General features: G+C 42.9%; 1 protein-coding gene across 1 annotated transcript in view; it reads right to left on the minus strand.

Moving 5' to 3' along the window:
• RNF10 (ring finger protein 10) overlaps nucleotides 1-23,544 on the minus strand; it is a 34,832-nt gene extending 11,288 nt beyond the window's left edge. The window contains exons 1-7 of the mRNA XM_043901608.1: nucleotides 22,916-23,544; nucleotides 12,263-12,459; nucleotides 6,921-7,120; nucleotides 5,782-5,872; nucleotides 4,347-4,531; nucleotides 4,132-4,268; nucleotides 1,326-1,486 (exon numbers count right to left, since the gene is read on the minus strand). Coding sequence (XP_043757543.1) covers nucleotides 1,326-1,486; nucleotides 4,132-4,268; nucleotides 4,347-4,531; nucleotides 5,782-5,872; nucleotides 6,921-7,120; nucleotides 12,263-12,459; nucleotides 22,916-23,072 — 1,128 coding nt within the window. The 5' untranslated portion in view covers nucleotides 23,073-23,544. The remainder of the gene's footprint in view (nucleotides 1-1,325; nucleotides 1,487-4,131; nucleotides 4,269-4,346; nucleotides 4,532-5,781; nucleotides 5,873-6,920; nucleotides 7,121-12,262; nucleotides 12,460-22,915) is intronic.
• Nucleotides 23,545-26,628: the final 3,084 nt, after the last annotated feature.

Here is a 26,628-nt window from a genome sequence, read left to right on the forward strand (position 1 = left end):
GGACTTGTGAGTCAGAGAGAGAGGAATTCAAATACCAGCTTCACCTCTTACTAGTTGTATGTCCTCAAGTAAATTACCTAACCCATGATTCCACTTTCCTTATCCGTGAAAGGGGACAGCTGTTCTATCACACCCGGTTATGAAGCTTACATGAGATAAATACAAGAGCAGTATGTCAGCACAGGGCCTGTCACATGCCCTTTCATCAGGGCTTCCACTGTTCTGATACAGATCAGTGATTCTCAAAGTGTGATCTGGGGGTGAGCAGCACCAGACTCCCCTGGAACTTCTTATAATGCAAATTATTAACCTTACTGAGCCTAGACCTACTGAATCAGTCTCTCAGGGTAGAGCCCAACAACTAGCGATTCTGCTGCCTCTTAGTGAAGTCGCTCAGTCGTGTCTGACTCTTTGCGACCCCGTGGGCTGTAGCCCAACAGGCTCCTCCGTCCATGGGATTCTCCAGGCAAGAATACTGGAGTGGGTTGCCATTTCCTTCTCCAGGGGATCTTCCTGACCCAGGGATCAAACCCAGGTCTCTCACATTGCGGGCAGACACTTTAACCTCTGAGCCAGCAGGGCCTCTTAAAGTTTAAAAATTCCTATCGTAGAGGACACAGGACATAGGGAATTCTGTATTTGGATACTGCTGCTCCAAAATCCTCAGCAGGCATTGGTAGAGCCTGCTAGAGAGGCCATAAAAATTTCTTCACAATGTTCCTTAAATAAAACATTTCCAAAAATTAATCCAGGCGCATTCCTAAAAAACAAACAAAAGCGTATGTTGCTTAATTAAGGGCACAGCTAGGGCTTTCCCAGTAGTCCAGTGGTTAAGAATGCACGTGCCAGTACAGAGGACACAGGTTCAATCCCTGGTCAGGGAAGATCCCACGTGCCACGGGGCAACTAAGCCTGTGCGCCACAACTACTGAAGCCCGAGCACTGTAGAGTCTGCGCTCGGCAACAAGAAAAGCCACTGCAATGAGAAGCCCACACATCTCAGTGAAGAGTAGCCCCTCCTGGCCACAACTACAAAAAAGTCCACGCACAGCAATGAAGACCCAGAGCAGCCAAAAATAAATAAATCTTAAAACAAAAAAAAGAACATAGCTAATCTAAGAAACTCCAGAGGTGGAAGATCACCCTGACTTGATCTTTTCAGTTCCAGGGAGCACCTGTCCCACTAGGTCACCCCTTCCCTCCTATCACCAAAGCCCAAAGCAAACCTGCTTTCTTAGCTGCTCCCTGCTCATCATCTCAAACGTGGGTGGGGCTGAAGTAGCTAATTTCCACCCCCTACCCCCACTTCCAGGGCTTCCCCTCACCTTGAGCTCCTGGATAGCTGCCTCAATAAAGCAGGACTCGGGCGTGTGCTTCTCCTCTGCCAGCTGCCGCTCCAGTGCCGCTTTCTCTTCCTGCACCACCCGGCGCAGCACCTGCTCCTTGGAGGCCAGCAGGAGCTTGGAGTACTGGCTGTGCTGTTCATCTGCAACAATGCCAACGAGGTCAAGAGAGGCAAAACTCAGAGCCCACGGCTGTGTGGCTAAATAGCAACTTTCATATACAGCTTTTTTTCTAAGGTGAAAATAGAATGACTTAGTGTGCCTTCCTTAAAAGAAAAATATTTAGAAATGACCCTTAAGTTTACAACTCTGACTCCGTAACACAAGAAAGCTAGCCTAAGAAAACCAAAGATGTAGGGAAAAAATTAATGTTCTGGGAATTCCCTGGTAGTTCATACTTTCACTGCTGAAGGTCTGGGTTCAAATCCTGGTTGGGAACTAAGATTCAAAAGGTAATATGATGTGCCCCCGCGCCCCCCCACAAAAAAGACTTTAGTAACAGAAAAGCTGCAACCAACTAGTAAGTCCAATAAAGAAATAGTGACATGATGGTATATTCATTAAAGAGAATTTTGCAGACATTAAAAATGCTTTTCTAAGAAAGTAGCATTTGGTGACATCGAGAAATATCCACATTACATGGGGGGGGAAAAAAACAGATGCCAAACAAGAAAACAATTCCAATCTCACAAAAACATACATGTATAGGAAAAAACTCTACAATTAACATTTTGGGGTACCTCTGGGTAAAAGGATCAAGGATGATTTACTCCTTCATGTCCATCTCCCATATTTTATGGACTTAAAAAACCCCGAGATAACTATTTACAAATCTGAATGTGTGTCCTTGTTACACTTTTTCCTATACATTTACATATCCACGTTCATAAATAAAGGTCTAGACCTATTTCTTTTTTTACCTTCTGTATTGTGCTAGATATGAAGATATACTCTAATGAGTAAGCTTCTTGTGGACATTTCGGTTATTGCCAATTTCTATTACGACTGTAACAAACAGAAAAACTCCTCTAACAAAAAAATCCCTATAGGTGCTCTTTGGTACAAATGATTTCTTTACAATAGTGAATCAAATGCTGGGTCTATTTTATATACTACCCACCCCCCACATACACACTAAAGGCTATATCAATTTAAACTCCTACCAAGAACAAGAGTACCCACTTCCCCACCCCTGCCAAAACCCAGCACAGGCATACCTCAGTGATACGCCTGTTTGGTTCCACTGTAATAAAGTGAGCATCACAATAAAGTAGGTCACAGATTTGTTTGTTTCCCAGTGCATACAAAAGTTATTCTTACACTATTCTGTAGTCTATATGCTAGCAATAGCATTATGTCTAAACAATGTAGACACCTTAATTAAAAAACACTGTTAAAAAATGCTAACCATGCGCTTCCCTGGTGGTTCAGTGGTAAGGAATCCACCTGCAAACAGGAGAGACAGGCTCAATCCCTGGCCCGGGAAGATCCCACGTGCCTCGGAGCAACTAAGCCCAAGCACCCCAACCACTGAGCCTGTGCTCCAGAGCCTGGGAGCTGCAACTGCTGAGCCCATGTGCCGCAACCACCGAAGCCTGAGCACCCTGGAGCACGTGCTCCACAGCAAGCGAAGCCGCCACGATGAGGAGCCCGCGCACCACAGCTAGGGAAGAGCCCCCGCGGCAGTGAAGACGCGGCACAGGCAGAAAGCAGCACAATGCTAACCGACATCTGGCAATGCACTGCTGCCACAAACCTTCAATCTGTAAAAACTGCGCATCTGTGAAGCACAGTAAAATGAGGTATGCCTGCATTTGCCTCAACCTGTGTGTGTGTGTCACTGTTAGAGGCATTTTGATTTGCATTTGTGTAACTCTAAGCAAAGTTAAACCTCTGTAGATACTTGGGAGGTTAATCAGATATCCTCTCCTGGGAAATCCTTTGCCACATGCTTAGCCTATTCTACTAGACTGTTAATTTACAGAACATCTGTATGTTCTAGACATTAATCTGTATTTTAAACGTGAAAATCTTCCCCTATTTATCACCTGTTGACTTTAGGAGTTTTGTAGAATCTTAATTCTCATAAAATCAAACATCAATCTTTTATTTAATAGCACTGATGGTTTCAGCTTGGTTCAAACACCCTCCCAGGTAAAACCCCAAGGATTATAAAGATATTTTCCTATATTTTCTTTTAAAAGTTTTGAATTTTGTTATACTTGATTTTATAATCCATCAGGAATTGATTTTTATGAATGGTACCAGATATGGATCTAATTTTTTTTCCGTAAGAGTCAATTGTTTCAATACTATTTATTGAAAATCCTGTTTTGCCCAAAAATGGAAATGTCACTTTAATGCTCATCTCCATATGGAACATAGAGAATACAACCCTTGCACTTCCCACCATAAGCACTGACCACACTCTAGATCCAATGTCTGGCTACCAGTCTGTCTCTTCAATTAGACTACCAAGTTCCTTGATGATAGATGCCAAGACTGGCTGACTGTGGAATCCCCCCAAAACTGGGCACAGTGCTCGACACTACTCAACAAAGCCTTATATGTATTTTAATTTTTCATTTCACAAATGAACTAAACTCGAATCAAAAGTTATATCATTTTCTGCAAACTTCACCCCCAACCTACTGGAATCCTATGTCTAATTTGGAAATGCTAGAAATGGCTCGCTTAAAGGCTCAGTTTTTGACAGTAGAAAGACATACTCAAGTAGCCTTAACGGATATACCCATCATTATGTGTTCCCCAAATTAACGAAACTCACCTCCAAGATGAATAGGATGGTCTACATTCATCCACTTGGATTTGGGCAAGGCCACCAACACCCCTTTCTCCCTCTTCATCAGCTGCATTGTAATGGTATCGCCAACAACATACTGACGTGACTCTGTGGCAACAACACTGTAACATGGACATTCATATGCAGAGGGCAAGCAGTTGGCAGATTGGGGTCTAATCTAGTAAACACCTCCATCTTACCTCTTTAGATCCTTCTTATGCACAGAACTGTAACAGATGGGACATTTACTCCAGGTCTTCTCGCTCAGTGAAAGATAGTGCAGGATGCATGCCCAGCAGAAGATGTGTCCACAACGGGTTATCTTGGCCGCAGTAGGTGGGTATAGGCATATTGGGCAAGATGGCACTTCATGGCTACATATGCGCTGAAACAGACGCCACCACAGGTTAAACTGCTTTCAGAACCGACTGGGGACTGCTAAAGCCTCTTCCGTCCTCCTCCTCATCCCTATACATCTCTAACAACACATCTTCATAATACTGTTCAACCGTGCAGGGATATGCACAAGAGCACCTCAAGCAAGTCATTAAGGAAACCAAAATAATAATATAATAAAACCACCATATAGCAGGTATTTTCAGGGTTCCGCATCAAAAGGAAAAAATGGCAATCAAAGTGGATCCCATTTACAAAAAAAGACTTATATGTACACATACATAAAGGCAGGATTCCCTGGTGGCTAAGATGGTAAAGAATCTGCCTGCAATGCAGGAGACCCAGGTTTGATCCCTGGGTCAGGAAGATCCCCTGGAGAAGGGAATGGCAACCCATTCCAGTGTTCTTACCTGGAGAATCCCACAGAGAGGGGAGCCAGGTGGGCTAACAGTCCATGGAATTGCAAAGAATTGGACACGACTGAGACTCACGCACACACACACACACATGCATAAAAAGTGTCTAGAAGTAATGTACCAGTAACTTCCAACAGAGGAGTCAGTGAGACTTCCACATTATGTCTGTTTTTTCCCTAAACCAATGCATACAGAACTTAAGTTTCATAGGCTTTCCATGTCACTTTCAGATGATTTTATGAATTTTCACAGTAATGAGAGTGCAGGCCTTGGAGTCTACCACTTTGAAAGGTATTCTACATCATATAACTAGGAGTGACAAAAGGATACCCAGGGCCTGTAACTTCAGGAGAAGACAAATGCAGCAGTAGCTTGGACGGAAATACAGCTGTGGGGCTCATTTCACCTGTCACAAGGCCAAGGCCGATCTCATACTGATGACTACACATGGCTACCAATGAAGCAGTGCCCATGCAATGAACCCATCCAGGGTCAGGAGGATAACCAGAGTTTTCTAGTCCCCTGGTTATGTCTTTCCAGAAGAGAGGAGGCAGCAGACAGGACTGCTATTACCCTATTACCCTCCAATGCCCAGTCCTGCACTGAAGCGACCTAGCAGCAGCAGCAGCCAAGTCCTGCAGGAGCCAATCAGCAGAAAATCAACTTTACACGAAACCAGCAGTGATCTCTGGAAAATGCCCACAGTAAGGCCAGACAGAAAGATGGATCAGCAGTAAACTCAGCCAAAAGCTGCTGTCACCACAGTCCCTCTCTTTAGTTCACTCTGCCACTCTCAGCTCACAAGCTGAGCTGAGCTACTCACCACTTGTTCCACAAAGTCCCAGTTGACTAAGGTATCAGGATCAGCAAAATGAACTGTGTAGTCTTGGTCTTCAGACACCACAAACTGGCAGCTAGAAATAGGGACAGACAAGAAAGGGGCGGACTGTCAGAAATCATCAACAAGCCCTCAGCAGAAAGTCACCATCTCTTCACTTAGAAATCAAACGCAGGAATTAGCAGCCAGGGTTTGTGAAGCACTGAACTAGGACTTCAGCCTGAGTTCCAAGTCCTGGCTCTGGAGGGAATCCAAAGACTCAGCGGGTAGGAGTCCAAATCCATGAACTGTTTCTTCTGCTTCCAGGCCCAGCCAGGCTGCCTGCAGGCCCTCCCCTTGAACTAAAATTAACCCAGACTGTGGCTCCATCAACAGAAGGGAAGCCAGATGTTATTCCTCACCACCAGAAACTACTAGTCTTCAAGGCAGTAGAAACGACTATCCCCACTCAATCATTTGAGTACCAGGATTTTGCTGTTGTTGTTTGTTTGGGGGTTTTTTTTGGGCCGCGCACTGTGGCTTGGGGATATCTCAGTTCCCCAATCAGGGATTTAACCCAGGCCACGTCAGTGAAAGCCCAGAATCCTAACCACTATACCACCAGAAACTCCCACCAGTTTTTTTACATAGAATACTAAATGGTTACTTCAGTCTAGACCCAAGGTCAAACCTTACATGAACTAAGGTAACACAAAAGGAAACAAAAGAGAATCAGTATTTGAACAAAGGCATGCCAAACACTCCAGCGTGGCATTCAATTCTCCCTTAAGTAATTTCTCCTCCTTTATATGTATGAGGAATAGCTGAATCTCAAAGTGGTTAGGTAAGTTACTCAAGGTCTAAAGCCAAATAAGATTCAAATCTGGATTCAATTCCAAAGGAAACATTTTTACTACCTCATCACAATACTGAAGCATTACTTTATTTATTTAAGTATTATATTCTTTTAAACACCAAGAACACCTGCTTGAAACACATCTGCGTTTTCAAGGCCAGGTGAGAAAGAGACGGAGAAATCAACTCCCTTTCCGCCTCTCTCCAAAAGTTGCTTAAAGGAAGCCTCTCAGCACAACAAACGCCCAGAGGCTCCATTTCACTCCCCTCCTAAGAGTAGAGGTACTCACTTGGCTTGCAAAAAGAGTTCCTTATTAAAAGGCTTATGCCCCCACTTGTTCCTTTTTCCCCAGCTGCCATGTCCACTGCCTTCAAAATGACCGGCCTGGCCACGGGGTTCAAAAGTGAAATTCAACAAGTGGTTCAGGTTGATCTTCTTCGGACCAGAGAACTGGGCAGGGCTAAACTCTGCCCGTTGAGCCTCTGCTACCTAGAGAGAATGAGAGCGAAGCAGAGGATTTCCAGTTAGGATGACACTTGCTACACGACAGCAGAAGCCAGGGCACCCCTCCTCCTACACGGCTTAAACTATGAACTAAGTAAAACACAGGCTTGTATTTAGTAAACAATCTTCCTAGGAGGGGGTAATGAAAAGGCCACCCAAGATCTAGATGGGGGTGGAAAAAGAGAAAAAGAGCCTCTAACATACAATTACAGATACTTATAAGCTTATTTAGTCTACCCTAAGTGGCAATTAACCACTACATGACAAAACCCAGCATGAACTCCTCTAGCTATCTTGAAGCACAGAGATTTACTTACTAGATTAATGTTTCCACAGTCCTCACTCTTGCTAGCTACTTGCTCCCTGGTCTGTTTCTGGCCAACGTTGAGTCTGTGGAACTACACTCTGGAGGCGGCCTGCAGGCAGCTGCTAACTACCAAAGGCTTCAGGATCCTGCCAGAGACCTCCCATCTAAGACACACACTGCTATTCACTGTTAATTAAAACTGACAGAATTAGAACACGTAGGCAGACTAGCTCTGTGTCCAGAAATAAATCCAATCAGCACATTCCAAAACAGTTTAGCAAGAAACCAGCCATGAGAAATGCCGCTGCACGCAGAGATGGAATCTTTATCGTGCAGGGGCTTTCTCAGTCCACTTGAAATTCCCAGACTCAAGTGGTACAGGTACCTGCTGTGAGTCAGTCAGTGCATTTTCTAACCCCACTTTGCCACTTAAATGTCAAAAGCACTTGGCCCTGTCACTAAATACTAGTAAACAGCCGCCTTACAAGACTATATACCATTACATGAGTCTCCTATTATGCTTTAGTATCGGATGCAGACTGTTCATGGCTTCTCCAGTGTTAACAAAATAATGCTATGATAAATACACTTGACAGACCTTTGTGCAGAAATATTTGAGCGCCTACGATTATTTCTTTTGACTGTATAGTAGGAATTATTGAATCAAAGGAAATTCAAATTTAAGGGTTTTGCTGCTTATTAGTGTATAAGCAGCACTTGCACATACATGATAAAGAAATCTAAAGAGTACAAGATAGGATACAGTTGAAAATATCTTCCATTCCAGAGGCAACCAATATACCCTCTTGAGATCTTTTATGCTTATGGAATCAGAGTATATGACCTTTATGATTAAATACAGCAGCACAAGATACAGTCAGACAAGCTCTTATGGTAGCAATATAACTTGGGAAACAACACTCCACACAGACAGACACACACACCCCCACACCCATCCACCCCATCACTGTTTATGTAACTCACCACAGGAAGCCCAGGTTAAATACAGCAGCACAAGATACAGTCAGACAAGCTCTTATCATAACAATATAACTTGGGAAACAACACCATACACACCCACACACCCATCCACCCCATCACTGTTTATGTAACTCACCACAGGAAGCCCAGGACTTCCTGGTCATCCCTTCTCTCTTACTCCCTAGATTCTCATCTCCAATTGGCTCCACTTCCCCTGATCAGTCTTCTACTCCAATGCCCCAAACTTGGATAAGAGCTTGTGTTTACTCAACAAAACCCCCCACATTCTCATCCTCTACCTTCATCTTTTACTCTAACTGGCCCACTGTCTCTGACACTGCCCATCATAATTCCTGATTACAGCTTCCAACCTGTCACCTCTCAGTCCCTTGACATCTCCTCTGAACTGCTCACCCCCTCTACCCTACCTCTGCTGCCCACTCCCCCGAGCACACCACCTAGAGCTGCACTGGCCAATAAAGCAGCCACTGCTATCCAGGCCTGCTGGCTACTGAGCACTTGATACGTGGCCAGTACCACATTGTGAAACAGCATTTTAGCTAAACGGGATTAACATATTAACACTGATTTCACTGTTTTTACTGTTTACTGTGGCAACTAGAAAACTTTGTTACATATGCGGCTTATTTAGCCTTTCATTTCTTTTTTTGCATTGGAGGATAACTGCTTTAAAATGTTGTGTTGGTTTCTCCTGTACAACAACATGAATCAGCCGTAAGTATACATCTACCCCCTCCCTCCTGAGTCTCCCTCCCTCCCCTCCCCCAATGGCTTAGCATCTCAACTGGACGGTACTGCTCTACAGTCCAGACCATGGTGGTAGCAATTCCACCTCTTCTACCATCTTAGCTTTGAGCACCCTACCAGAATCTCACTCCTTTCCCGGCTTCTTTCTGTTACTTCTGATTCTGAGAACAATTTCACCTCCACTGGGATTTCCAAACCAGTGATCCAATCCCCTTCTCCCCAAATTTTCTTTCCTTGGCTCTGATTTTATGGTCCATTGCCCCATTCTCCTTGTTGACTGTACTCATCTAGCAAAACTTCCCCCTGATTAATCCACACCAGCATCACAGCAAGTAAACACGGCTGAAGCTGTGCTGTGCCAACCATACCGTGCCAACCAGCCTCAGTAAAGCAGACTCTTGTGCTGCTCGGCAGTCACACTACAATCCGATTACACTTCTGTGCTCCACTGATTCCCCCCCAGTCCCCGAGACAACTCCTCCAGTCCTCAGGTTTCCAAACCTTCTCTCTCAGCTCCTCTTTGATATGTCTCTGAGACAGTAAGAACAATCAAAGAACTCCTACGCCTTCCTTCCAGTTGCTTGCCTTCCTCTATTACTGTGGATGAACTGGGGAAGCTTCTAAGCCAATTCCACAAAAACTCAGGGTCACTTTCAGCAACTCTCTCCCCTTCTCTCTCCATCACCTTTTCCCTCTCACCAGAACAATTCCATGAGCAGAGGTATGCTGCAATTTCTTGAACCTTAAAATATCTTCTGAGCTCACATTCCCCTCAAGCCACTGCCTCACCTCTCTGGTCCCCTACAAGAGCAAAACCACTAGAAAGTAATGATCGAAACTTGCTCTTTCTTCTTCCCAGTCTCTCTAAATCTGTCAATCAGGTTTTTGTCCTCGCCCACTCCACCAAAGCAGCACAAGGCCAACAACCTAATCCACCTTCATATTTCCAAATCTAATGGTCAGCTTTCCAACTCAATCTTCTTACCCAGCCTAGAAGCACAGGACAGAAACTGATCACTTTCTCCAAATGGTTTTTAGTTCTCTTCCCCCTTTTCTGCAGGTTCCTTATCATCCTGACTCCAGTCCTCAGTCCTTGAAGCCACTCCCTTTTTGCAACACTCACTCCTTCATGATCACACTTGGTTCCACAGTTGCACACACCAAGTGTGCCTGGACAGCTCTCTAGCCAAGGTCTTCTTGAACTCCAGACTCAGTGACTATCCAACAGGCAACACTTCTAAATGAAGTTCTTTATCTCAACACCCTCTCTCCTCCCCAGCCCAAAACCTTGTACCTCCTGAAACTGCCCCCATTTCAGCACATGGTACCCGAATCGGGCCCCTGTCAAAAACATTAGTCACTATTTCTCTGCTCAGACCCCACACCTAGCCTATCTAAAAATTCTTCTGGCTCTTTCTGCAAGTATCTCCCCAAGTCTGCTCATCTCTAATCATTACCACTCTGCTTTAATCACTCGAACCAGGGATGCCTTAATAAGCTCCTAACCAGTCTCCCTGTTCCCACTCTCCCCTTTAAACTCAAGGGCAGGTTACCTTACTTCTCTTCTGAAGCACTCAACAGTTTCCCATCTCTCTGAACAAAAGCCAAAGTTCTTTGAGGGCCCATGTGATCTGACCCTTCTCTCTCTCTTTCTGGCTTCATTTCCACTTCTCCATCCACAGTAGCCTATCTGCTTTACCTTGAACACAGCAAAAACACTACCAAATCTGGTCCTATGTACTTATAAATTCACTCTGCTTAACACACCCTTCCTCAAAACTGTACTGTGTGCTCCTTGCTTCTTTCAGGACTCAGAATCCTCAGAGAAGCTCTTACCTTCTCAGGGCAGCTTTCCTCGCTCACCTCCTAAAACTTGTCTTTATTACTCTATCCTTCTACCTCTCAGTCTACTGTTTTTCAATTTAATAAGCACTTACCATTATATTTATTACAAAATGATTTGTCTCCCCAACCTAAAATATAAACTCCACCCAATGTTGTATTTCAAGCTGTAAATGGTATTTAGTGCACAGTAAGTGAGGAATAAATTTCTGGTGAATGAATGAATTCTTCCATTAAATCTTATTCTATACTGGCTACACAGTATGGAATGTTACGTATGGAACACAGTATGGAACAGCAGGATAATATATTTAACCAATAATATATTTAACTTTGATAGCAGTTAGGCTGTTTCCTAAATCATACAATTACATGTGGCAGTGAGCACCCTTGTACATAAATCTTCATGCACTTTCAGAAGATATCTAAGGAACTCCTAAAATCAGAGTACCTGGGACTGCTAGATACTACACATGGTTCAGATGGTAAAGAAACCACCTGCAATGCAGGAGACTCACTTTCAATCCCTAGATCATGGAAGATCCTCTGAAGAACGGAATGGCTATCCACTCCAGTATTCCTGCCTGGAAAATTCCATGGACAGAAGAGCCTGGTGGGCTTTAGTCCATGAGGTTGCAAAGAGTCGACCGCAACTGAGCAACTAATACTTTCACCTCACTTCATATGGCAAATTAATGTCATTAAGTAATGCTATTTTATTACCTATTCCAAAGGGTACCTACAAATCAAGAGTAGTAATAAAAGGATGATACAAATTAAGGTGCCCTAAATTTGCTACAAAGGTCATCAGAGGATAAGATGGCTGGATGGCATCACCACGCAATGAACATGAACTTGGGCAAACTCCAGGAGATGGTGAAGGACAGGGAAGCCTGGCGTGCTGAAGTCCATTAGGTCACAAAGAGTCGGACACCACTGGGGCGCTGAACAACAACAACAAACTTGCTACAATGTCTCACAATCCATGATTATACGTCTCCTTCCTCTGAGGAAAATTTTCATAATCTTTAAGAGAAGAAAGGAGGCAAAGTTCCAAACCAAGTTAACCCGCAACTACTCAAGAGTGCTCCTCTGGCTCCTCAACTACTCAAACAGTTTGTGAAATGGGGACCTCTTGCTCCACATCTCCAACCACTAATAAACTGGGGGTGGGGGAGTCAGACTTCATGCTCCTTATGCTGTAGAAAGGACATTCTAAAATTCCGTACCTCATCCCGTCTTCCACCATTAAAAGAAGAGCTAAAGAGTTTGCTGCTGCCGCCGCCCCTTTGAGGAGGCATCTTATTAAAAGTTTTGCTTTTCTGTGAATTGGAGCGACGGGGCTGGTTGATAAAATTTTCATTTTTGGGGTAGGAAGGTTCACGTTTGCGATTATAACGCTTGGATCCATTTGAGTTCTTTCCATCTGAAAGCAAGAAATATGAAAAAATTAGTTAAGAAATGATACACACACACCAAAAAAGAAATGATACACATACTTGGCCAATTACCCTCCACCTCCCAATGAAATTGTGTCCCTTCCATGACCTCCAAGAAATCTGGGTTGGCCCAGACCATTAGTGCTTTGGACAAGACATTACACAGTAAGGTGGATTTCCTTTTTTATTTTAATGAAGCCTAAAGGGTCCCTCCCTGGGAAGGGACACACTACAGATCAAACCAGGTAGACTCAGTTCACAATGCCTTTCTTTATAACAGAGCTTAACCACTGCTCTTGCAAAAGTCCATTCAGACACAGTGATAGAAAAGGAACAGTCTGTCTGTATCAGGAAAAAGTACTTTATCTGGAGGCAGGAAAAAAACATTTTTAGCACAGGTAGATCCTATACTGCAATAGTGTGGTCTAGTTTCCAGCACATATATATTCAAGAGGCACAAAAACAAAACAATAATTACATAATGTTTTAGAGGTCAAACTGAGAGGCTACTAAATTCACAAAACGAAGGACTCCAACAGTATATCAGCCTAAGTTATGGCCTTTTAAAAACTGCTCCCTGCTTTTTTTCCTCCAGGTTCCAGAACATATGTTCAATTTTGGAATTCAGAAAGAAAAAATTCGCCAGTGCCCACAGTATACCAAATTATAGTGTTTAATTTCCTTTTATTCTCCATTTTATACACTCATCACACACTTCCAAAAATGATAGGCATATAAGATATACTGTCTTCCACTTATTAATCCATGAGCTATTTCATACAGCCCCAGGCTTCAAAAGCAAGACTAACGGCCACACTGTACCTACTGTATGCTTACAGTGTAACATGACCAATTTGCTTTGTAGCTTTGGGCTGCAACTCTTTGTGACCCCATGGACTGTAGCCTGCCAGGCTCCTCTGTTCATGCAATTTTCCAGACAAGAATACTGGAGTAGGTTGCCATTTCCTTCTCCAAGGGACCTGACCCAGGGATCGAACCCATGTCTCTGGCAACTCCTGCATGGCAAGCGGATTCTTTTACCACGAGGCCATCAACAGTATTGGGAGCCTCTTCATACACAGACCTGTGTGCATGATTATGTCAAAGTCTCAAAAGTAGAATTATCAGATCAAGTATGATCATAAAGCCTTTTACAAAATCCTCAAGTTGTTTTCTAGAATCACCATACCAGTTTATTTATATTCTAACTACACTACAAGAGAGAATATCTTACTGCACTCTTTATAATACTGAGTTGGATAAACTTTGCTAAATTGAAAGGTCAAAATAATGTTTTAAATGTGAATTTCTGAAGACTAGCAACAAACATTTTTTCTATTAACCATCTGTATTTTGTGTAGAGTCCGTCTGTAATTTTTGCCCCATTTTTTTCTACTGGGGAGCTGAACTGCATAGATTATTTCATCCCAAATTGAACAAATAACCCTGACCAGACACAGTTAACATGTGCCAAAGTTTACCAGCTTAAAGTGGGGCAAAATAAAACCTGAAAACCACACCAAGTAAGTAAAGGTGGATAAAGGTGGAAGGAACCCAGATTAGTCTTTGGACAAAAAAAAAAAAAAAAAAAAGACTAATTTTTTCTTGTCCCTTCAATACTCACTCCAGTTTGCCTTATTTCAACATAGAGATCTGACCAAATCAATTCTGTACACTAATTCAATGGCTTCAAAAGCAAAAACAGGACTTCTGGTTCAAGATGGCAGAGCAGAAGGACATGAATTCATCTCCTCCAGCAAGAGCACCAAAACAGCAATTAGCTGTTGAACAACCATCAACAGGAGGACGCTGGAACCCACCAAAAAAAAGATACCTCACGTCCATAGACAAAGAAGAAGCCGCAGTGAGATGGTAGGAGGGGCACAATCACGATAAACTCAAATCCCATACCTACCTATGGGTGGGTGACCCACAGACTGGAGAAGAGTAATACCAAAGAAGTTCTCGCACTGCTGTGAAGATTCTGAACCCCAAGTTAGGCTTCCCAGTCTGGGGATCCGGCAAAAGGACTGGGAATCCCCAGGAAATCTGACCTTGCAGGCCAGCGGCATTTGATTATAGGACTCCCTCATGACTGTGGGAACCAGAGGCTCCAGTCTCAGAGGGCAGAAACAAAATTTTGCATGTACCAAGACCCAGAGGAGAAGAGCAGTGACCCCACAGCTGCTAGTGCTGGAGGGCCTCCTGTGGAGCATGGGTTGGCAGGGGCTCACCACAGGGACGGGGGCACTGGAAGGTCCCCCCAGGCGTAAACCTTCTTGGAGTTTGCCATTAACCCTACCATAGAGCCCGCTGACCGCAGGGCTGGGTCGCCTCAGGCCAATCAACAGATAATTGAATTAAAGCTTTACTGAGCAAGGCCCTACCCACCAGAGCAAGACCGTTTTTCTCATCACCAGTCTCTCCCATCAGGAAGCTTACACAAGCCTCTTAGCCTCATTCATCAGAGGGCAGACAGAAGAAGCAAGAAGCACCATCTCACAGTAGCTAAAACAAAAACCATATTACAGAAAGTTAATCACAATGAAAAAGCAGAAAATTATGTCTCAGAAGAAGGGACAAGATGAAACCCCAGAAAAACAACTAAATGAAGTGGAGACAGGCAACCTTCCAGAAAAAGAATTCGGAATAATGAGAATGAAGATGATCCAGGATCTCGGGAAAAGAATAAAGGCAAAGATTAAGATGCAAGAAATGTTTACCAAAGACCTAGAAGAACTAAAGATCAAACTAAAGATCAAAGAGATGAAAAATACACTACAAGGAATCAACAGCAGAATAACTGAGGCAGAAGAATGGATAAATGACCTGCAGTATAGAATGATGGAAATCACTGCCACAGAACAGAATATAGAAAAAAGAATGAAAAGAAATGAAGACAGCCTAAGAGACCTCTGGGACAACATTAAATGCACCAACATTCGCATTATAGGGGTCCCAGAAAGAGAAGAGAAAGAGAAAGGATCTGAGAAAATATCTGAAGAGATAAGAGCTGAAAACTTCCCGAACATGGGAAAGGAAAGAGTCAATCAAGTCCAGGAAGTACAGAGAGTCCCATGCAGTATAAACCCAAGGAGGAACACACAAAGACTGACAAAAATTAAAGACAGCGATAAAATACTAAAAGCAACAAGGGAAAAACTACAAATAATATACAAGGGAACTCCCAGCAGGCTAGCTGATTTCTCAACAGAAACTACAAATCAGAAGAGGATGGTGGGATACATTTAAAGTGATGAAAGGGAAGAACCTACAACCAAGAAGACTCCACCCAGCAACTCTCCTTCAGATTTGATGGAAAATCAAAAGCTTTCTTTCCAGACAAGCAAAGTTAAGAGAAGTCAGCACCACCAAACCAATGTTACAACAGATGCTAAAGGAACTTCTCTAGGCAGAAAACACAAAAGAAGTTAAAGACCTACAGAAAATAAACCCCAAACAATTAAGAAAACGGTAATAGGATCATACATATCGATAAATACCTTAAATGTAAATGGACTAAATGCACCAATCAAAAGACACAGACTGGCTGGGTGGATGAAAACATGTGCATGTATGCACTTCCACTTACCACATCACTCTGCTTGACCCCCTCCAAGATGTAGGTAATTATATTGTTAAGTTAATCATGTTCTGATTATGGCGTGCAACTGTAACTATCTCTTATTTTTTCTCTAGATATTGATTGTGAAAACAGATTCAGAATTAACTTGAAACTTTTGAAAAATACAAACTCAGGTGTCGCTTTTTTTCTCCAGAGCTCCAGATATGTTTCTAATGAGCAGTCATGTTTAAATTGGACTATATGACATTTTACTTTTATCTAATTTGTTTCATTTTTCTATTTCATATTCAGTGCTCCCCTTTCATTTAGTTTATGTTCTCCAATTTCTCTTTTTTTGATGTTCTTTCTCAAGCCTTTATCAAGTGTAGTAGAAAAGTATATAAATATGTATAATATACATACTTTAGAAAACTTACCAATTTTTGTTTGACTTAGTATGAATAGAATGCTAGATTACTAATTAAAAAATAGATATGCACCAAAGGTTTACTATAGCATAGGGAACTATAGTCAATATCTTGTAATAACCCATGATGGAGAATAAGTTTAAAAAATAACGTGTGTTTGTACAGCTGAGCCACCCTGCTGTGCACCTGAAACATTGTAAGTCATCTATACTTCAACAGATTTTTTTTTTTTTAATTTAACAGAAACAGAAACCAGAAGTTGGAAGGACAATTAATGAAATCCACTAGGCTTACCCTCAAACTTTAAGGAGGTGGTTAATTTCAACATCAAGGAGACTCCAGCATGAGCCTCAGAAACTACAAATCCTCACCCCCCACCCCATAGTTTAATCCTGTTTATGTTAAAATGTACAATTAATAGAAACATGTCTGCAAAGACAACACAGCAGGCTGTTGATGACAGTAACCTTTGGGAAACAAAACTATTCACTTTGGCCTAATACAATAGTTCTCAATCCTGACAGCTGGCAGGAATCACCGAGATGAGCTTTCAAAGGATTCTTGTGTTGAGGCCTCACCCTCTAAGATTCTGACTTAAATAAAGTCTTACTGTTCTGTGTACTAATAATTTGGATAATTTAGTAACTGTAAGTACCTAGAAGAAATTATTTCTAACAAGATGACCAGCTTCTTTACAGCAGACTAAATAAATCCAAAGTGAAGCATATCTTCACCAGAATCCATATTTTGAAAGCAACCACCTCACACTCAGTTTGCCAGAAGCATAGAAAATAAATGAGAGGTATGCCATCCTCTTCAACCTGACCAAACAGTCCCGTGAGATGGCAGCACCATAAACAGAACAGATGGTCCAAGAAACACTGCCAGGCTAGGGTTCACTCCTGTCCATCACCTTTTAATCCCAGTCAGGGAAAGTGACCAGAGTTTAATCTTAAATTAGAATTTAAGAACTAGACTTTTACCTACTATTTCAGTTAGCAACAGTTACTGTCAAACATGGCCATCAGCAGTAACAACTAGAAAGTAAGGCTTCAAATCTCATACAAATTTTGCCTTGCTCTCAACCCATGGAATTAATTAGTTCATAGTAACATTTCAAATAAACAGAGAATTCACAGGGATACAGAACTCCAGTTAACTTTTTTTTTTCCAGTTAACTTTACCATGAAAATAAGTGAGGTTTTATGAAGAGGACAGGCATATACAGAAAACGTATGTTCCCCAAACCTTACTATCCAAGACTATTTCAGATGACCTGGCATTTGACCCTGTTGTTTTCAAAACTTAACAGACTTAGACTGCAGATTTAGGTAAAGTCAGGTTCTACACTGCAAGGGCTCAAGAAAGCAAGCTGGCACTCTGAAGAAGGGCTGTTTTCATTTCTTCACTTGTTACCACACTTGCAAGGAAACTGTTTCATAACGCTTACAGAACTGCTCTCTGACGGTGAAAACTGCTCACTCCTAAAACATTTCAACAACTGACCACATAAGGACTCATGATTTTAGTTGCTAAAACCAACTCTTTCATCTTATATTTACCTACAGGTATGAAGTCAGATGGACAGGGAAGCCTGGCGTGCTGCAGTCCATGGGGTCACAAAGTCAGACACGACTAAGTGAACAACAGCAATGAAGTCAGACATCTGAAGTGAGAGGCTGCCTCTTATCTCTAGACCCAAGCAACAGGCAGCTAAAGATTGAAGGAACAGTCAGGCCTGGGCCCCAGAGATAAAACTCAAGAGTGTTGTTTTTGAGGTGTCCTATAGGCAACTTGCCAGAATCTACATGTGAATAACTTGGGGGTTGAACTTGGCCTCCCTTCTCTGATAGGAGATAGCAATGAGATGATCTGCTTTAGATTTTGGAAAACAGACAAAACAGTCAAACTAAAGCTCCTAGGACAAACATATTCTCTGCTGAAAATTTTAGATTTCAAAGTGGTTGTCCTAGCTGCATAAGAGAAATCACCTGCAGAAACTTATAAAACTATGGATGTCAGGGCCCAACCTAGACGTAAAGAATCAGAAAAAACTGCTAGAGAACATTCCCACACATCCTTACTTTAAAAAAAAAAGAAGGTCCTTAGGAGATTCTAATGCACACCCAGAGCTGAGAACTGCCAAAAACTACCGTCGAGACACATTCCAAACAGGACCATTAGTTAAATGGCTCAAATTCAGCACTCAGGATCCCAGAGTCAACAAGAGACTTGAAAACTTAATCCAATGTGTCTCAGCTGTTCCACATTTCCCTCCGAGAAAGGTCTCTCCAGGTAAAAGGAAGCATATCTCAGTCTCTTCCCCATTACCAAATCACAGCCCATAAATTTTTCAGTGAAAAAAATTGGCATCATCAACATTTCTAGTTGTAGTTGTAACAAGTGGCACAACCTAGAGGTCAGAATACCAGCCAGGAAGTTTCTGCTGCTGATTCATACTGTAGCCACAAGCAAATTGCTCATCCATCATCCAGAGTGGTTGACAAGCACCTCCAGAGGGGCAGTATATGGTTTACTACAGAATCAACTGATAACAAACTGACTCCAGCTGAAATTAGTCATTCTGAATGAAAGGAAGGGGGCGGGGCAGATATCAGGAATATGCATATGCCAGTAAGTTACATGCTTGTTAAGTGAATTTATACAAAGTGTATTCAGGAATACTGCCTGGGACTTCCTAGGAATTTACTTGGACAAGTACTCTAACTAAGCCCTGGTTTTCTTATCAGTTAAAACAGGGTTAATCCTTTGTCCTCCCTCCTCATTGGGTCATAAGGATTAAGAGAAAATTTCTGTAAAATGCCTACTATGGTGGCTGGCACACAGTTGCTACTATCATTTGAAAGTCTACTATTTTTTTTTCCCGAAAGCCTACTGTTGCAGCTTGCAAACTCTTGTAACTTCCCTAAATGGTGTTTATTGAAGGTTTCAAGTCACCTCAATTTTTAAATCCATCTAAACCTCCAGGTCCATTTACAGCTCAAAGGCTTTCTTCAAGGTAGATTACCACCAGTCACCCGGCTTCTGGTACCAGAACAAGAGGAAGACTGTCAGGACAGTGCTTCATATTGCCAACCTCAAAATAACTGCTTCATAATACCTGACCTTCCTTTAACCTCCATGGCAGTACCATCCCCCACCCAAGAGGATGAAGCAAGAACCTGGTTCTGAGCCAGGGTCCATTGTTTGCCCATAAACATCCAGGTCTCTCTCGCCTCTTTTTGCTTTCTTTGCTCTTCTAAACCTTCCCCAAACTCTAACCCACCTCTCTCCTCTGGGCTACATCCTGGGATATTCACTGCTGAATGTTCTTAGAACTACATCTTAACCCTAGTGCAACAAAACTGTAGGAAGAGAGCCAAGTAAAGAAGTATCATGTGACTGTTTGAAGCAATTAATCAAAGCAAAGAAACTGGTATGCCAATCTGGCCGGAAAGATCAAGTAAATCCTGGTAGCCAAATTGACTTATTTCCTGTGTGCATGAAAGACAAACTTGAGCCAATTGCAGGAACAAAACCTCAAGTATATTAATCATGTAACTAGGAAGCAAATAACCATTTATGACACGCATGGTTTAGAGACTAGAAACCAAAGGTTTTTTTCTCATGGCAAGCAGGGAAAGGGAAGCGGAAAAGGGAATTAAATAGTTAAAAACTGAAAAACTTGTTGTTACTTTGGTGACAGAAAGACAAGTTATGTCTTTTCACCTTTTCCTGTTCTTCCTTCAACTTAGTACTCTTAAACTCAAGAGGTCCTTTCAACAATTTCCAGCTGAATCAAGTACATCAAGTGTTGAGTCAGCTTTTGAAATCCTACAGAAATCCTTTTACGGAATTGTGCCGAATTCGAATCTAGTGTTTTGTTAGAGTGGCCACCTACAAGTCACTGAGTAAGAGGTGCTGAGTGGTATCTGCTGTGGTAGCACTGGTCTTAGCTGTAATGTTCTTAAAGCAGAATATGCTATGAAGAATTCTATTTAGCTACAGACCTATCCTTCCTTTGTGCTAAGGGAATGTATTAATAAATAACAGTAGTCAGAAAAGTGGGCAATAGCAATGGCAAACATTCAAGCTCTCTCACAAACACATTAAAGAAAAACTAATGCTACAAGGGGACGCCTGTGTATTGCACAAAACCCAGCAAAGAACTCCTTGAACTGAGTTTCTACTTCTTTCCTCAGAAGCTTTCAATTAATAGAATGAATAGTGTTTTAAGAGTATTTTATAGAGTGTTTTGTTTTTTTTTTGGGGGGGGGGGGCAGTTTTTTGGTTTTTGGCCGTGCCACACGGCATGCAGGATCTTAGTTCCCAGACCAGGGATCAAATCCGTGCCCCTGCAGTGGAAGCAATGTCTTAACCACTGGACAGTCAGGGAAGTCCCTTTATGTATTTGTTAAAAAAAAATTTCACTTTAGTCAGAATGAACCCAACAACTTATATTTACTCTGTACAAGTCTGACAAATACCTGCTTTGGTCAAACCACAACAGAACTGTTATCATCCTATTGGTTAAGGACAGCTGCACTAGTCAACAGTCACAAAGTCAGAGATCACAAGAGGGAAATGCCTTACATGCCTCCGGTTTTTGTTGCTGTTTTGTCAAAGTGAAAGTGAAGTCGCTCAGTCCTGTCTGACTCTTTGCGACCCCATGGACTGTAGCCTACCAGGCTTCTCTGTCCATGGGATTTTCCAGGCAAGGGTACTGGAGTGGGTTGCCATTTCCTTGTCCAATTTACTTTGTCTAGGTTCTGGCAAACTTTCACCTGCCACCTCACGGAACAGTAGAACAACTTCAGGCATTTACTGCAACTGACTCATGACCGTATGTTAGTGGCTTAAACAGGAGCCCCCCAAAAAATCAGCTGAGAATTCAGATAGCTAGAGAACCAGAATCTTTAACATCTAGGAACAGAATGCAAAAGTAATTTATCAACTACAATGACCACTCACTCTAAACCAGCTCCAACATGAGCCAAGAGGGCTGGCAAATCTCTAGATCTTGGGGGATCTGTGATAAACCTATACATGTGTAAAATTCCAAAAGCAGTCTCCATAATACTGCCTGATGTGGCCTGAGAATCTACACTAATCTCTGCTTAAGATATTAAAAGCATTCATTTCTTATCAAGACAACTGGTTTCCACCTGAGTTCCAAAAGCAAGCTCTAGAAACCCTCAACATACCAGGTAAACAAGTTCGCTCTATCAAGTGGATTAACTCTGAACCAAAGTCAACATTACAGCTGTTTATGTGGTTTCTAAGTTAGCTCTGCAGTTTTCTTAATCTTTCTATGCTTTAAACAACCGGAGTTCCACATTTCAGGGCTCCAAATGTTCCCCTCTCTGCCATACATCCCCCCTATTCCCACGGAAAACATTTGCCTATTACTGCTAATATAATCAGAAATACAAAAGAGCAGAGACAAATGTCTCTGCCTTTGAAGTAAGGCAGAGAATATTCAACTCCAGACTCCTGAACTCCTGGCCTCTCACCTTTTTCCTTCTTTAGATGTGAACAATTCCACCCTGCTGGACAGGTTAGTGACTGCAGTATTGGAAAAAAACACGTAAAAGCCTAGTCCAGTACTGGCACATGGTAAGCCCTCAATAAATGGTAGCTATAACCATCATGATGGTCGAAATTCAATACTGAGAGACATGGTTTCAGAAATGACAAAATCTTTCCCATACAAGGACACAACTCTAGCCTAACAGGTTGTGTCCATGTATATTTGGTGCCTAACAGGTGTCAGCTACTCTCCTGAGCCATCAGTTAGTTCATTTGTTTGCTAATTTATTTTCTCACCATCTCCAACTTACAGGTAAGAAAACTGAGACATTCACTCAGGGTCTCAACCTAAAAAGACTGAATCCAGAGCCTGTGCTCTTAACTCCTACTCCACACTAAACAAAGCCATTCCAAGACGAGTTCTCTTCGTCTGAGCGGTTCTGGGGTCAAGTTATTCCACACGAAAATTTGAGTTTAACAAATATTTAGGCCAGCCTCCTCTATTTATACTTGAATACTATTCAATGCTAACTCAACATTAAGGGTAGATCAACTTGGTGGTTTTAGGAGCTGTACACTGATGCGTCAGGCAAACCGGTCTTCGGGCCTGGCTGCACAGACTAGCTGGGTGACCTGACCTTTTCTGAACCTCAGTTTACACATACGCAAAATGGGAACAGAAACAGCAACTACTTCCCCGAGGTGTTTACAACTTTAATGCAAGGATTTATGTAAACCAGGCAGTTCTCATTAAGTGTTAACTGGAAGTAATGGAAGCCATGGAAAAGAGATCAGAACAGTAGAAAGCGGAGCCTGTCCCTAGGTGACCCAGCAGACATCCGAGGAAGGATTCCGCACCCCCACCCCGGCATTAGGGGCAGTCGCCCCCGCCCCCCCACCGCCTTGGGAACCCGCCCTTACCGCTCTTGGGTTTAGACTCGCCGGCCGGCCCCGCCGAGGCGGAGCGAGGCGGCTGTTGCCCTTTGCTGCTGCCCGAAGAGGCGGAGGAGCTGCTGGAGCCGCTGTTCTTGTCCATGTCGGAGGCGGTGGCGGCGGCGCTGGGAGAGCTCTGCGGCATCAACGGGGGCCTTGGCGGCGGCGGCGGTCGGAGCGGAGCGGGCGCGGCAGGGACCCAGGCTCATGGCGTTCGGGGCCGGCGGGGGTCGGCGGCGGCAGCGGTTCTCGGCCTTCATGGCGACATTTTTCCCTGTTTCCTTTCTCGGCTTCTCAAACTGGAAGGAGAAGCGGCTGGAGGGGCTGCTGAGCCCGACGGCGGCGGTAACCAAGAAGGAGGAGGAGGCCGGGGCTCGGAGGTCCGGGCCGGGCCTGGCGGGGCGGAGGCTGCGGGGGAAGGGGAGGCGAGGAGGGAGGGTGCGCGAGCCCCGCCGGCCGGCCGGACACGCTCTCCCGCCGCGGGGCAGCGGAGAGGGCTGGCTGTCTTGGTGTCGGGGACAGGTGTCTCCGACACAGCGACCGACACTCGCCTCTAGGCCGAGGCCGAGCTGCTCCGGGAATGGCGACGAGTCGCCAAACAGCATCTCGAAGAACCCGGATGGACTATATATATAGTGGAGGTGTGAGAGTGAAGCATGCTGGGAGATGTAGTTTTCTGTCTACATCCGGGTCCAGTGACTTTTTTTTTTTCCTTCCTCAATGTGTGAGAGAGCTTACAGAGTGATTGGACTTGCAGCCCAGGTTTTAGTCTTATTACACTAATGCACGTAATAATAATATAAACTACTAATCAGTTCAGTTCAGTCGCTCAGTCGTGTCCGACTCTTTGCCACCCCATGGGCTGTAGCATGCCAGGCTTTCCTGTCCATCACCAACTCCCAGAGCTTGCTCAAACTCATGTCCATCCAGTCGGTGATACCATCCAACCATCTCATCCTCTGTCGTCCCCTTCTCCTCCTGCCTTCAATCTTTCCCAACATCAGGGGCTTTTCTAATGAGTCAGTTCTTTGCATCAGGTGGCCCAAGTATTGCAGCTTCAGCTTCAGCATCAGGCCTTATAATAATGCATTCAAACATCGGACTACCGTGGAATTCCTTTACTGACTCATTATTTTATAGTTCTTATTCTAATATTAATATCAATTTATTTTTGGATCTTATTCAATCTCCTAATAATAGTGATAATAGTGACAATAATGACAATACATTTAATATCACTTCCTTATACAATTACTTCATTTTATTATTGTCACTTATTAATATAAATCATTATTAATATTTCATTTTGTTGTTAATAATAATAGTTATCCAACTCTTTGGGACCCCATGGACTGTAGCCTACCAGGCTCCTCTGTCCATGGGATTTTCCAGGCAAGGGTACTGGAGTGGGTTGCCATTTCCTTCTCTAGGGGATCTTCCTAACCCAGGGACTGAACCCGGGTCTCCGTCATTGCAGGCAGACACCTAACCATCTGAGCCACCAGGGAAGCCCTAATAGTTATCACTGAGTGCTTATTATTAGCAGACACTGCTCTGTGCAGTTATATGAAGTATCACATGTTTCCTCACAATAACTCAAACTTAAAGATGAGGAAATGGGATCACACAGCTAATAAGTGATGTTCTCAACTACCTGTAAGATAAGCTGTTCTCCCTTTTACAGATAAGGACATTGAGACTTAGAAAATTATATAGGTATTTTAGAAATCATATGACACCCACCCATACTTTGAAACATTATAAATGACTCCTTCCAACCACAGCAGTTTGAGATTCAAAGGATCACAGAAAAACACTGTGAAAAAGATAAATAATTCTTATAACAGTAAATAAGGTTAACCTTAGCTAGTTAGAAACCTATTATATGCCAGGCACTGTGCTGAGAACAAAGAATTCCAAAATATATTAATGGGAGAATGTGATAAGACTATAATAAAGTTAACACAAAATGCTGACCAGAGGAGAGGCCTGAAGGAGAAAAGTACAAAAAGTTAGGAATAAAGGAGGGCTTCCCCAGAGGTGATGTTAGTTGAGCTGAGCATAGAAAGATGAGTGGAATTTTGGCAGTCATACATGAACAAATAAATAAACAGACAAAATCCTAGATATCACCTAATTAGGCCCTTTGGGGTTTCTTTTTAATCATCATATGTTATACAAAACATTAATAAGTATATAGAAGTCAATTTCTTGAACTTAACAGTTTTAGCTGGGATAAAAGAAATTAGATACTAATCTCATATATTTTAACGTTTCTTAAACGCCCTCCACCAGTCCTTATCTTGTTTTTTCTTTTCCAGTTTCCACCCCCCACAAATCATAGTGAAATGAGAGAGTGGCTACATGATGCATCAAATTAAGTCTGAGGCTGTTGCTGCTAAGTCGCTTCAGTCGTGTCCGACTCTGTGAGACCCCATAGACGGCAGCCCACCAGGCTCCCCCGTCCCCGGGATTCTCCAGGCAAGAACACTGGAGTGGGTTGCCATTTCCTTCTCCAATGCATGAAAGTAAAAAGTGAAAATGAAGTCGCTCAGTCGTGTCCGACTCTCAGCGACCCATGGACTTCAGCCTACCAGGCTCCTCCGTCCATGGGATTTTCCAGGCAAGAGTACAGGAGTGGGGTGCCATTGCCTTCTCCGCAAATTAAGTCTAGAAAACCCTAAAAGTCCATTTTTATGTATGACTAGATTTGGAAGATACACTAAGATTCCTGGGTGATTTTTTATTTCCTTTAACAAAGGTGTGGGAACTCTGATGACAGGGATAAATCATTTCTTTCTTCTATCACTCTTAAAAGTGAGAAAAAGAGAGAAAGCCCCATGCAGTTCTTCCAAAATAAGCAGTAGGTGTCCATCTGTTAGGCTACATTAAACCAAGAAAAGATTTTCCACTTTCAAAGTAGTTTCTTAGGGGCCTTGGCACTTTCTCCTTGTGAAACATTTACAGGAAACATACATTTACAGAGAAGTAAAGCAGAAGCACATAGAAATCCAAATAAAACTCACCACCTCTATCCTCTTTTCCACAAGATGGTCTATGTTACCCTTTCCATAGAAAATAATGGGAAAGTCTGAGGTTAAAGGAAAGCACTCATTCTGTGCCAGCTGGAGCTAGAAATGTAGCTTTGTGATAGTAGGAGACAGGCTGAATGGTGCTTGGTTGTGACTTACTAAATAGATAGATACCAGAAGGACTTCCCTGGTGGTCCAGTGGTTAAGAATCCAGCTTCCATTGCAGGTGGCACAGATTGGATCCCTGGTCCAGGAACTAAGATCCTGCATGCTGCAGGGCGTAGCCAAAAAGTAAATAAATAAAAGTAAGTTAAATACATACCAGAGCTTTCCTTCCCATTTATGAACTTCCTAGGTTCATAAGATGGAAAGACCAAAGAACTGTCTTTCCTATGTCTATCATTCAGAGTAATCTAGCATATGTTTCTCAAGATTATTCTGCACATCCCTCTCATACGAATCACCAGAGAATTTCGATCAAAGGGATTCCTAGAATCCATTCCCAGTGTCATTTACTGATTAAAAAGCTCTGTTTGCCCTCTTCCGCACCGGAAAAAGGGAGCTACTTGGTATCTCCGGAGTTAGATTCCCTGATGGCTCAAATGGTAAAGAATCCGCCTGTAATACAGGAGACGCAAGAGACGCGGATTCGATCCGGACATGTAAGAG

The sequence above is a fragment of the Cervus elaphus genome, chromosome 5 (assembly GCF_910594005.1).
Source record: "Cervus elaphus chromosome 5, mCerEla1.1, whole genome shotgun sequence".
Lineage (NCBI taxonomy): Eukaryota > Metazoa > Chordata > Mammalia > Artiodactyla > Cervidae > Cervus > Cervus elaphus.